The sequence below is a fragment of the Scyliorhinus torazame genome, chromosome X (assembly GCF_047496885.1).
Source record: "Scyliorhinus torazame isolate Kashiwa2021f chromosome X, sScyTor2.1, whole genome shotgun sequence".
In the NCBI taxonomy this organism is placed as follows: Eukaryota; Metazoa; Chordata; class Chondrichthyes; order Carcharhiniformes; family Scyliorhinidae; genus Scyliorhinus; species Scyliorhinus torazame.
In genome coordinates, this window is record NC_092738.1 from 29,897,984 (window position 1) to 29,911,175 (window position 13,192).

The 13,192-nt window shown below is 46.0% G+C and overlaps 1 protein-coding gene across 1 annotated transcript in view; it reads right to left on the reverse strand.

Moving 5' to 3' along the window:
- The window catches only part of LOC140405470 (electroneutral sodium bicarbonate exchanger 1-like), a 391,515-nt gene that overhangs the window by 165,065 nt on the left and 213,258 nt on the right, over positions 1-13,192 (reverse strand). The window contains exon 3 of the mRNA XM_072493938.1: positions 6,262-6,405. Coding sequence (XP_072350039.1) covers positions 6,262-6,405 — 144 coding nt within the window. The remainder of the gene's footprint in view (positions 1-6,261; positions 6,406-13,192) is intronic.

The following is a 13,192-nucleotide window of genomic DNA, read 5'->3' on the forward strand; positions in this document are numbered from 1 at the left end:
TAGATTGTGTTTTGTACTTAACCCTCTGTTGGGTTCTTTTTTCTTTCTCATTTTGTTATTGATATTTTATGAAAACCTTTAATAAAAATTATTTTTTTTAAAAAGAGAAGGAAATCTGCCATCCTTCCCCAGTCTGCCTGCTATGTGACTCCAGACCCACAGCAATGTGGTTGACTCTTAACTGCTCCCCAAGGGCAAATTAGGGACGGACAATAAATACTGGCACAGCCTGTGACTCCCATGTCCCACGAACGAATAAAAGAAAACTGCAGGAACCCCTCTCAGGCCACTCTCCTGGGATTGCACCCCGGCACTCAAACAGCTCTGCTCAAGGACAAAATGAAAGAATGATGCAACATTTTCAAAGGCCCAGAGCCAATATGAAAGCCATCTGAACTTACATTCCAACAATGAGATGTCTGTCTATGGTGTCTGTCCAAGCTGTCAGCATAGACTTCACCATGGTAGGTACCAAGTATACATGGTGCCAGCCTTTGAGCTGGTACTCGAGAAAGCCAGACCAAGTAACACCGTGGGTGGAATCTGGGTGAGGTGTTAGGAGTCTTGCCTGTCAGCTGCAGCAAGAGAGCCCCACTGCCATTTTTCGGGAAGGCCCATCAAACCGCTTGCAAGCCAGGCAGTGGGAAGGCCAGCGACAGGCCTTCCCTGGAATCAAGACCCCGGAGGTGGAAGTCTCACATACCAAGAGCTGCTGGCCAATCAGTGGCTGGCAGCTCTTGTGCTCAGCACTTCCACTCAGGAGGCTCTGGCTGCTGCCACAAGACAGAAGCTGGACTCCCAGGATCATGGAGCAACCAGACCACAGGTAAGTAATGACATGATTAAGTGGTTTATACGTAGTATGTAAGATGTAAGGTGTGGGAAATTGAGGGTTGCAAAAGTGGTTTGAGTGGGAAGTGTAGAATAGGAGAGGAAGGCGATGGAGTGAAGTATGGTGCAGTGATTGTCGGAGAGTGAAAGGAAGCAGGGAAGGAGCATGTTGAATTTTTAAAAATTCATTCAAATGATGCAGGCTTCGCAGTCTCGGCCAGCATTTTTACCCATCCCTAATGGTGGTGGTGATCTGCCTTCTTGAACCGCTGCAGTCCCTGAGGTATTGGTACACCCATAGTGCTGTGAGGGAGGGAGTTCCAGGATTTTGACCCAGTGACAGCGAAGGAACGGCCAATATAGTTCCGAGTCAGGATGGTGAGCGGCTTGGCGGTGAATTTACAGTTGGTGGTGTTCCCATGTATCTGCTGCCCTTGTCCTTCTAGGTAGCAGTGGTCGTGTGTTTGGAAGGTGTTGTAGAAGGATCCTTGGTGAGTTCCTGTAATGCATCTTGTAGATGGTACACACGACTGCTATTATGCGTCGGTGGTGGAGGGAGTGAATGTTTGTGGAAGGGGGAGCAATCAAGCGGGCTGCTTTGTTCCGGATGGTGTTGAGCTTCTTGAGTGTCGTTGGAGCTGCACTCATCCAGGCAAGTGGAGAGTATTCCATCACACTCCTGACTTGTGCCTTGTAGACTGTGGACAGGCTTTGGGGTGTCATGAAGTGAGTTATTTGCCACAAGGTTCCTAACCTCTGACCTGCTCTTGTAGCCAAAGTATTTATATGGCTGGTCCAGTTCAGTTTCTGGTCAATGGTAACCCCCATAGTGGGGGATTCAGTGATGGTAATGCCATTGAATGCCAAGGGGTGATGCTTTAGATTCTCTCTTATTGGAGGTGGTCATTGCCTGGCACTTGTGTGGCATGGATGTTACCAGCCACTTGTCCAGGTCATGCTACATTTGGACATTGATGGCTTCAGTATCTGAGGAGTTGCGAATATTGCTGAACATTGTGGAATCATCAGTGATCATGCCCACTTCTGACCTTATGATGGAAGAAAGGTCATCAATGAAGCAGCTGAAGATGGTTGGGCGTAGGACACTACCCTGAGGAACTCCTGCAATGATGTCCTGGAGCTCAGATGTCTGACCACCAACAACCACAACCATCTTCCTTTGTGCTAGCTATGACTCCAACCAGAGTCAAATTTTTCCACTGACTCTCATTGACTCCAGTTTTGCTAGGGCTCTTTGATGCCATACTCGGTCAAATTCGGCCTTGATGTTACTTCTTGCATTCAGCTCCAGGTTTGAACAAGGCTGTAATGAGGTCAGGAGCCAAATGGTCCTGGTGGAACCTAAATTGAGCGTCCGTGAGCAGGTTATGGGGGAAAAGCGGGATTAGGCTATTGAATTGGATGATCAGCTATGATCATAATGAATGGCGGAGCAAGCTTGGAGGGCTTAATGGCCTCCTCCTGCTCCTATTTTAGTGCTGCTTGATAGCACCATTGATGACCTCTTCCACCACTTTACTGATGATCAAAAATAGACTGACAGGCTGGTAATGAGACTGGTTGGATTTTTCTGTTTTTTGTGGACCGGGCTCACCTGAGTCCACATGGCTGGGTAGATGCCCGAGTTGTAGCTGTGGGTAGTGGCACGGCAAGTTCTGGGATACAAGTCTTCAGTACCATTGCCAGAATATTGTCAGCATTTTCAGTTTATTTTTTAAAAATTCATTCAAAGGATGCAGGCTTCGCTGGATAAGTCAGCATTTGTTGGCCATCCCTAATTGCCCTTGAGAAGGTGGTGGTGATCTGTCTTCTTGAACCGCTGCAGTCCATGTGGTTTAGTGCTGTGTCCAATAAAGATTATTATTATTATGATGTCTTCAGCTGTTTTGATTTGTTGATATCAGATGGAGTGAATTGAATTGGCTGAAGACTGGTATCTATGATGCTGGGGACGTCTGGAGGAGGCCGAGATGGGTCATCAACTTGTAACTTCTCGCTGAAAACTGTAGCAAATGCTTCAGCCTAATCTTTTGCATTGATGTGCTGGGCTCTTCCATTATTGAGGATGGGGGTATTTGTTGAACCTCCTCCTCCAGTGAGATGTTTAATTGTCCACCACCATTCATGACTAGATGTGGCAGGACTGCAGACCTGTTACACTTACCTGGGTATTTGGTTCCCGGGACTTAGCCTCAGGTAGCGCTGTGCATTCCTCTTCCGACCACTGCAACGTTCCAAGGTGGAATCTACTCCCGAGATATGGGCAGAAGTGTTGCCTAATGCCAATCAATGCCTGTTAGATTGTAAATTGGCAGCAGGGCAATCGGAGCCTGCAGGGATATGTTCCCCCACCAACTCTTTGAGCCCTTGCCATCCTAAAAATTCAAACAGGTATGTTCCGACTAACACACAGCAAGAAGTTACTGTTCAGTTTTATGAATGGCTTCGATTCTGACTGTCTAGTTGGAAATGCCTACATTTCAGTATATTACAGAATGAGCAGTGATATTTATAGTTCAAAATGTTCCTTCCTTTATCAAATAGTCTCTGGTGCTTCATCAGCAAGATGTGTGAATATCTTGTTTTAATTATTTAGTTTTCTTTCAAAGCACTCATAATAATTTAGTAAGAAGTAGAAGGTCCATGAAGATTAGAACTGCATCTCTTTCATTATCCTCCATATATGCAGTCTAGATTTTAAATTGTATTATCCTTGAGTCAACCATTTCTATCTAGTATCAATTAGTTTGCAGCACTTTAAAGGAAATCCTCTGCTGCCTCTATCTATTTCTAGTGTGGCAATGGCTTACATACATCAATGTTTCATCTTGTGCCTAATCTGCTATTGACCAGTTTTATTAATTCAAATGCTTCAGATCAGAAATTAAATTCAATGAATTAATGGGCGCGATTCAGTGGCCTCGACGTGCCCGACCATGTGTCGGAACGAGGCTGTTGAATCTCCCGAGAGGCCTCTTGTGAGATTCGCGATGCTTGAAACGTCTCGAGATTCAACGGAATCTCGCGAGACATCACGATCTGGATCTTGTTCTCTCTGGCCGAAATCTAGATCTGCATATTTAAATGAGCCATTGGACTCATTTAAATATCCGGTCGCCAGTTTCACCAGCACCTCGGACTCAACAGCAGCGCCTGGGAGACATCGTGTCGTTTAGTCCTGGTCCACATAAACGGGGAACAGGCGTAACGACATCTAGGAGTCTCCCTAGCTATTGCAGATCCTCGGGTGGTAGGGACAGGGCAGGGTGGCACTCTGGCATGCCGCCTGGCACCTTGGCACTGCCAACTTGTCACTTTGGCAGTGCCACCCTGGGACTACCAGGATGCCCAGGTGGCAGTTTTTTTCAGAGCTTGTTTTTCAACCGCGTCATTGGATCAGCTTGAAAAATGATGGTGTTGTGGTACTGCTACCAGACTAACCTCGAGCCCCCCCCCCCCCCCCCCCCCCCACCAGTAACCTTCTAAATCCCTCCCATCATGCTGGAGGAGCATCATGTTCAGGGTTCCTTCCCTCCAATCACTCCTTCTTCTCTCTCTAATCCTTGATCCCATCATTATAGTAATTGATATCCCTGTCCTCCCACTGAACCATTTGATGTTGATGTCGTGGTGCCCGATGTAGGCCTAACGCTCCCATCTTGAGTGCTCCCCCTACATTACCTGTTTCCCATTTAAAGGATATAGGTGCCGCCCATGACTGTGACTGTACCATCTGCGGCCAAGTATCAAGCCACCAATCCCCAGGACCAACATGTAAAAGGGTCATACAGACTCAAAACGCTAACTGTGTTTCTCTCTTCACAGATGCTGCCAGACCAGCTGAGTTTATCCAGCATTTTCTGTTTTTATTTATTATTGAATGTGTCTGCGTTTAGTCCTAAACCCATGGTCCCATATTCCTTTATTCCCTTTTCCTCCAGCCACCTATCTAGCCTTATCTGAGATGTTGACATGGCTTTGCTTCAATCACCGTGCATTTCAATCTCATAACCTTGTGTGAGCACAGAGGCAGCCAGCAACATTAAGACAATGGCAGCATGAGACCCACTTGGCCAGATACTACAATCATTTAGATAAGGTCCATGCATCAAATTTACATGACTGAAAATTGGGGCACCCCTTATGCCTTTGACTATAACAGTAGTAAGAAGTCTGACAACACCAGGTTAAAGTCGAACAGCTTTGTTTCGAATCACTAGCCTTCAGGTGAAGGAGCTGCACTCCGAAAGCTATTGATTCAAAACAAACCTTTTGGACTTTAACCTGGTGCTGTCAGACTTCTTACTGTGCCCACCCCAGTCCAACGCTGGTATCTCCACATCATGTGTAATGTGGAATTCCTTGGAACCTGAATATCATCTGCATTTGAATCTAGAAGGAGAAATGTTCAACCGAAATGTCAGTAAAGATTTCAAACATCAGTGTGACTGGAAAAGGACAGAGATACACAGTATCAATAGTAAAAGTGGAACAGTTGTAACTAATTTAATAGTTAATTATTTGGGAAATGGTGCTGCCTGTCAAACACAAAACATGTCCAACTTCATTTGTTTCCGGTAAAACTTGCGCAACACTTAGAGGAGACATCTTTGCCAGTGAAATGAAATGAAATGAAAATTGCTTATTGTCACAAGTAGGCTTCAAATGAAGTTACTGTGAAAAGCCCCTAGTCGCCACATTCCGGCGCCTGTTCGGGGAGGCTGGTATGGGCATTGAACCGTGCTGCTGGCATACCTTGGTCTGCTTCCAAAGCCAGCTCCAAAGACAGTGAGGGTATCTGTCTAACCTGGCCTTTGTGAACTGCATATTTCAGTTAATGTAATTAACGCCATTGGCACAGGAGAGCCATTGCTCTTATCCAACAAACTCTGTTTGTTGTATTACCTATGCTCCAGCAAATTCACTTTACTTCACTGCACCGTGTCCATTAGTTGGGAGCTCTGTTCAGCCCAAGCAAGGTAGGGCTCACGGAGGTCAGCTGTGTCAAACAGGAATTGTCAAAAGTACAGCGTTCCTGCATACATGCAATGTAAAACAACAGCCTGCCAAAACATATCCTACATTTCACGTTTCTACTTAATGCCAAGACATTACCAAACAACAGCTCAGAATGGGTTAACTGTACTAAAGTAGAAACCAATGAGAAAATGTTGGATTCTTCTGTAACTTCTAAATCATCAACAAATCTTCAAAAATACTTCCTCTCCATGTACAATGCACCCTCCATTTCCCACAGCGTGGTTCAAATTTTAGGAAAAATAGTGGCACTTTAGATGTATTTTTGTATTTGTGTACAATATTGATTCGCAGCTTTGAAATTCTGATGTAGGTTCATAGGTATTCTACTCAAATTTTTACAGTGAAAGGAAAAGCTGAAATGTATCTCACCGTAAGTGAGATTGTCCTTTCCTTCTTCCTGGACGGCATCCTTCACTCTATCTCGCTTCTTATGCTTTGATCCATGGGTCCTGTGGTGTCGGTGGCTTTGTCTACCCAGAGGCATACGCACACCAACATACAAGGTCCTGTGTCCTATAGGAAGAGGTGAAAAATATAAACATTATACATAAAGCACTCTCAATTCCAAGTACAATCATCACAATGTGAATTAGGCTCCAACTGAATTTTGTTGATTGGTTCTGATGTGTGTTCCACGCGTTCACACTGTATTGCAAACTGCAATTCTCTTCCCAAATCTCTTCATCTCACCACATCTCTCCCCCATTTCCTCAAAACCTTTCTCTTTGCAGCACTTTTGACTATCTCCAACAACATTTCTCCTACTCCTGCACAGGTTTGACCCCATCTCCATCTATTAATGTGTATTAACAAATGACCATCAGCTAATGATGGCAATGGGGGCGGCACGGTTGGCGCAGCGATTAGCGTTGCTGCCTCACGGCACCGAGGACCCGGATTCGATCCCGGCTCTGGGTCACTGTCCGTGTGGAGTTTGCACATTCTCCCTGTGTCTGCGTGGGTCTCCCCCCACAAGTCAAAGATTGCCACTTAATTGCCCCTAGTCACCACATTCCGGTGCCTGTTTGGGTACACAGAGGGAGAATTCAGAATGTCCAATTCACCTAACAGCACGTCTTTTGGGACTTGTGGGAGGAAACCAGAGCACCCGGAGGAAACCCACGCAGACACGGGGAGAACGTGCAGACTCCACACAGACAGTGACCCAAGCGGGAATCGATCCTGGGACCCTGGCACTGTGAAGCAACAGTGCTAACCACTGTGCCGCCCATTTTGATGACTCAAGTAAGAGTTAGGAGTAGGTTCTTAGCCTATTTCACCCTTTGTAAATTTCCAAGATGATATTAATACTAAGAAAAGAAAATGAAACTGAAAAACAATGTACAAATCTTAACAAATCTTTACATCTGTGCCACTTCAATCGGCTACCTATCCTCCTATATTTTTGACAAATGTATAAATCTATATTAAGCACTGAAGCTCAGATATTCACTCCTGGGTCGTGAGAATTCCTGGGCTGGATTCTCCGCTGTTGGGATTCTGTTACGCCGGCAGCGAACACACGCCCGAGGATTTCCTGAAGGCGTGGGAGTGCCCACAATGGGAAACCCCACTGGCCGGTTGGCAGGACAGAGAATCCCGCTGTCGACGGGGGAGCACGGCACCAAAAGAGATAGAGAATCCCGCCCCCTGTCTTTGTAAACCTGACCTCCAACTGCCCAAACTTCCAATTTTTGACAGGGGGCAACTGGAATAGGACATCTGGGGGTGACCCTGGAATTAGTAAGGGTCAGAAGTGGGCCCAACTTGGTTTGAGCGACTCAGACAAAAAGCAGGCCTTCAAAAAGCCCCATTTGAGAGGTAGACCATCAATGCTGAAGTCCATATGCCTTGCAGGCGATGTAATTGCCTTACCAGGTGATTGTCCAAGCTATAAATGTTGTCCAACTGCTGGCTGACCTTGGATCGGATGGTCCCTCATGTGGTTTTCATGTTGGAGAATTGTTGCTGCCTAATCAAAATGTGCTCTACTGAACTACTGAAAACATGGGAGTGGATTCACAAGCCACAATCATGGATACGGCATTGTTTTGCCATCGCTACCTGGTACAGATATTATGCAGTCATGCAAATAGCTGCTAAAACACAATGGGTGGATGAATGATGAAGAATGCCATGCTCATTAACCCATCCACCCATCTCTCAGGATGGGCTGTTTACCCTTGCCCAGGTCCTTCACAGCTGCACACTGTCACAGCATAACAGTGTGACTAACAGGGAGGAAACCAGTAGGGCTGTCAGTGGTCACGGAGCACAGCATGCTACCTTGCAGTCTCAGCTGTAGCACACATGGCATCAAGCAGTTGTGCAAAAACATTTTCTCGACCAAGCGTTACCAGTAATCATTGATATTATGGAAATGATTAGTGCATGTCAGTACACAATGAATGAGAGTATTGTAATCTGAATGGCTTCAACCCTTTTTGTCATACATTTTTATTGATAGAATGTCACACAGAAGAGAGGGGAGGGGATAGGTCCAGCTGCCACATGATGTTCTGACCAGGACCTTTGTGTTTTGCTGGAAGACGTCCAGAAAAGGAGCCCAGCTGGCTGCCAGAATGCCCTGCCACAACCAAGAAGGTCTGGATTTAAATTGCAGCTGCGGTAAGCACAGCAGGATACAATCAGCGCTCATGGATTTAGTGCAGGAAAAGGTTCAATGACCTGCTGTGTGCTGACAAGATGAGTAGCTTGGCTCATCCACACAGAGCTCTGAGGGAAGGGTCACATCTGCGTGTTGCAGCTAAGGTGCGAGACATGACACATACAAGCCTCATGGGTACACAGTTCATGTAGATATACACAGAACACATGTAAATGTCTATAATGCACAGTTGCAGTGAAGAGAAATATTATTCCATGCACTGTACATCGGGCTAACCTAAATTCATGTTGTTGTTGAAGTTTTAAAGGGTGAAGAATGTCACAGTCCCATGGAATAGATGGCCATGGAGATTACCAGGATGCTAGAACAGTTATCTGTTGGCGATTGTGAATCGCAGGTGATAAGGGCAGTGTTGGAATCGCCTTGGCACAAGTTGTTAATGGTGCAGGTCATGCTGTAATGTCGCTGGGCACAAGGGGACATTGGCATGATGGCATTGTATCCTAAAGGCATCTTAAAAGCAGCGCAAGTATGGTTAAGGCAATAGCTTGCATCAGAAATTGCATTGACAATGAGAAGAGCTATATGTAAATAACGTATTTTGTGTCTCACACAAGTCCCAGCTTCTTCACCCCCAGGTCAAATCATCCCTGGACATCAAGACGAGGAAGAGATGTCTGAGGAGGCACCTCACACGCAGCCAACTCAAAATACAAGCACTTTGGAGGGATGTAACCTGCGTGTACAGTCAGTGGCAATCACTGCAGGAGGAAGTGTTAAGAGTCAGAGACATCTGTGTACATTCCCCTTCAGAAGAGAGAGGAAAGTCATGATGATGCACCAGTGGGCAAGAACATGCAGCCTCAGCAGTCATTCTTTTCCAACACAGTATTTAGATAATCATCAAAAGATGTGTTGACATCTGATGGAGTTCCCCGAGGCAGTGTGAACTCTTGGACTACAAAGTTTTTAAAAATTCATTGACGGGATGTGGGCATCGCTGGTTAGGGCATTTATTGCCCATCCCTAGTTGCCCTTCAGAAGGTGATGGTGAGTTGCCTTCTTGAACCGCTGCATTCCTGGAGGTGTAGGTACACCCACTGTGCTGTTAGGGAGGGAGTTCCAGGATTTTGTCCCAGCAACAGTGAAGGAACGGTGACATATTTCCAAGTCGGGATGGTGAGTGACTTAGAGGAGGAATCTCCAGGTGGTGGGGTTCCCAGGTATCTGCTGCTCAAATCTTTCTAGATGGTGGTGGCTTTGGGTTTGGAAGGTGCTGTCGAAAGAACCTTGGTGAGTTAGTGCAGTGCATCTTGCAGATGGTACACACGACTGCCACTGTTCATCCGTGGTGGAGGGTTTGAATGTTTGTGGAAGGGGGAACAATCAAGCGGGGCTGCTTTGTCCTGGATGGTGTCGAGCTTCTTCAGTGTTGTTGGAGCTGCACTCATCCAGGCAAGTGGAGAGTATTCCATTACATTCCTGACTTGTGCCTTGTAGATGGTGGACAGGCTTTGGGGGTCAGGAGGTGAGTTACTCGCCGTAGGACTCCTAGCCTTTGACCTGCCCTGGTATTAATATAGCCAGTCCAGTTCAGTTTCTGAACAATGGTAACTCCCAGGATGCTGAATGTGGGGGATTCAGCAGTGGTAATGCCATTGAATGTCAAGTAGCGGTGGTTAGATCCTCTCTTGTAGGAGATGGTCATTGCCTGGCACTTGTGTGGTGTGAATGTAACTTGCCACTTGTCAGCCCAAGCCTGGCTATTGTCCAGGTCTTGCTGCATTTGGACATGGACTGCTTCATTATCTGAGGAGTCGCGAATGGTGCTGAACATTGTGCAGTCATCCGCAAACATCCCCATTTCTGACCTTATGATGGAAGGGAGGTCATTGATGAAGCAGCTGAAGATGGTTGGGCCGAGGACACTACCCTGAGGAACTCCTGCAGTGATGTCCTGGAGCTGAGATGATTGACCTCCAACCACCACAACCATCTTCCTTTGTGCCAGGTATGACTCCAACCAATGGAGGTGTCAATCTCCGCCATGAGCACCACATTGCTCCAGGGGATCAACTACATGAAATTGGACAATAAGAGATTGGCCAATCTCATGGAGAGATACATGCAGCAACACTTGGAGTGGATGCAAAAGCAGCACCTTGGCCAGGAAAGGGTTCAAGCCCACTTCAGTAACCTGGATCAGTTTGCTCAGAGTATTGACATCCATGCAACATATGAGGAGCTGCATACCCTTTACAGGACAGCTGCACTGTTGGCACAGTGGTTGCTAGAATGGACGACTGCTGTGCTCCAGCAGCCAACCCCAGCAACTCCGCTTGAAGGCCAACTCAGGACTGTGCAGGTCACTGAGCTCCTCGGCACCTTTATCTTCCTCCACCTCCCAACCACTCCCACCAGAGCCTCGTCTGCCGCACGTGCTAGTGCCCATGCAGAGATGCAGAAGCTTCAGTCTGAAGGAGATCGCCAACAGGTGCCTTTATGATGTGGTAGGCCACCACGCTCCTCATTGTTGTTTGGACAGATAAGTGAGCAGCCTGCCTACACCTCCTCCTAGGCAACACAGGGGGCACTTCGTAGGAGTTTGCGAGAGCAAAGGGTGCCACCATGCCGAGTGCACAAATGAGCTCTCCATGGTTACACTTTTCACATTGTACATAGCACATTCGAGTAATTCTTGAACATATTTACTTACACTTGCACCTGATTTGGTGTGACTACGAAGGACAGGCAAAAAAGAAAAGGAGGTGAGGTGGTGTAAATTACAGATTAAAATCAGTGCAATAGTGAAAGAGGATATTGGCTCCGAAAATCAATATGTAGAATCAGTCTGGGTGAAGCTCAGAAACAACAAGAAGTGAAAGCATTAGTGGGAGTTGTCAATTGGCCTCCTCTAGTGGCAAGGAATTAAGCAGGAAATCACGGATGCATGTAACAAGGGTGCTACAGTAATCATGGGTAACTTTAATCTGGGCAAACCAAATTAGCAATAATATTGTGGCGGTTGAATTCCTTGAGTGTGTGAGAAATGTTTGTAGACCAGTACGTCGAGAAACCACCCCAGGAACAGGTTATCCTAGATTTGGTATTATGCAATGAGAAGGGGTTAATTAATAATCTTGTTGTACAGGAGCACAAATATTAGTGAAGAAAAAGATTAATGAAGACAAATTACAGTCCGAAACAGGAGAATTTATAATAGGGAACAAGGAAATGTCCGAATAATTAAAGAACTACTTTAGTTCTGTCTTCATGGAGGAAGGCATAAATAACTTCCCAGAAACGCTAAGGAATCAAGGGTCTGGTGAGAAGGAGGAATTGAAGGAAATTCGTATTACTAAAAAACATTGTGCTGGAGAAATTGATGGGGCTGAAAGCTGATAAATCCCCAGGGCCTGATAATCTACATCCCAGGATACTAAAGGGGGTGGCCATGGAAATAGTGGATGCATTGGTTGCCATCTTCCAAAATTCTGTAGATTCTGAAACAGTTCCGGCGGTTTGGAGGGAGAGGGACGTCAGGGAATTGCAGACTGCTTAGCCTAATGTGAGTATCAGGGAAAATGCTAGAGTCTATTATAAAGAATGCATTTAGAAAATATCAACGGGATTTGACAAAGTCAACATGGATTTATGAAAGAGAAATGTGGGAATGTGAGTTGTAAGGAAGATGTTAAAAGGTTTCAAGGTGATTCACACAAGTTGAGTGAGTGGGCAAATACATGGAAGATGCAGTACAACGTGGATAAGTGTGAAGCTATCTACTTCGGTAGGAAAATCAGAATGGCAGAGTATTATTTGAATGGTGATAGATGGGGATGTACTAAGAGACCTGGGTGTCCTTATACACCAATCACTGAAAGCACGTGTGCAGGTGCAGCGAGACAAATGGTATGTTGGCCTTCATTGCAAGAGGACGTGAGTACAGGAGCAAGGATGTCTTACTGCAGCTGTACAGGACCTTGGTGAAACCACACCTGGAGTAGTGTGTGCAGATTTGGTCTCCTTATCCAAGAAAGGGTACACTTGTCATAAAGGGAGTGCAGTGCAGCAAAAGGTTCACCAAACCGATTCCTGCGATGGCAGGTTATCGTATAAGGAGAGATCGAGTTGGCTGGGCCTGTATTCACCTGAGTTTCGGAGAATGAGAGGGGATCCTATTGAAACGTATAGAATTCGGACAGGGCTGGATAGACTGGATGCAGGAATATTTCCTCTGGCTGGGGGTGTCTAGAACAAGGGGTCACAGTCTCAGGATACACGGTAGGTCATTTAGGACTGAGATGAAGAGAAATGTCTTCACTTAGAGGGTGGGAACCTGGGGAATTCTCGACCACAGAAAGCCATGGAGGCCAAACCACTGAATATATTTAAGAAGTGAATAGATAGATTTCTAGGCTCTAAAGGCATCAAGGGGAATGGGGAGAGAATGCAGGAGTATGGATAGAGATAGAGGATCAGTCATGATATATTGAATGGTGGAGCAGGTTCGAGGGGCCGAATGACCTACTCCTGCTCCTAATTTCTATGTTTCTATGTGTGTATTTGTACACTCGAGAGGTTGTTGGATGATTTGTAATGCTTTGGAGGAGTTCTTCTTTCCCTGCTGCATTGCATTCAGTGTTCCAAAGTTCAAGCACCGAGATGCTT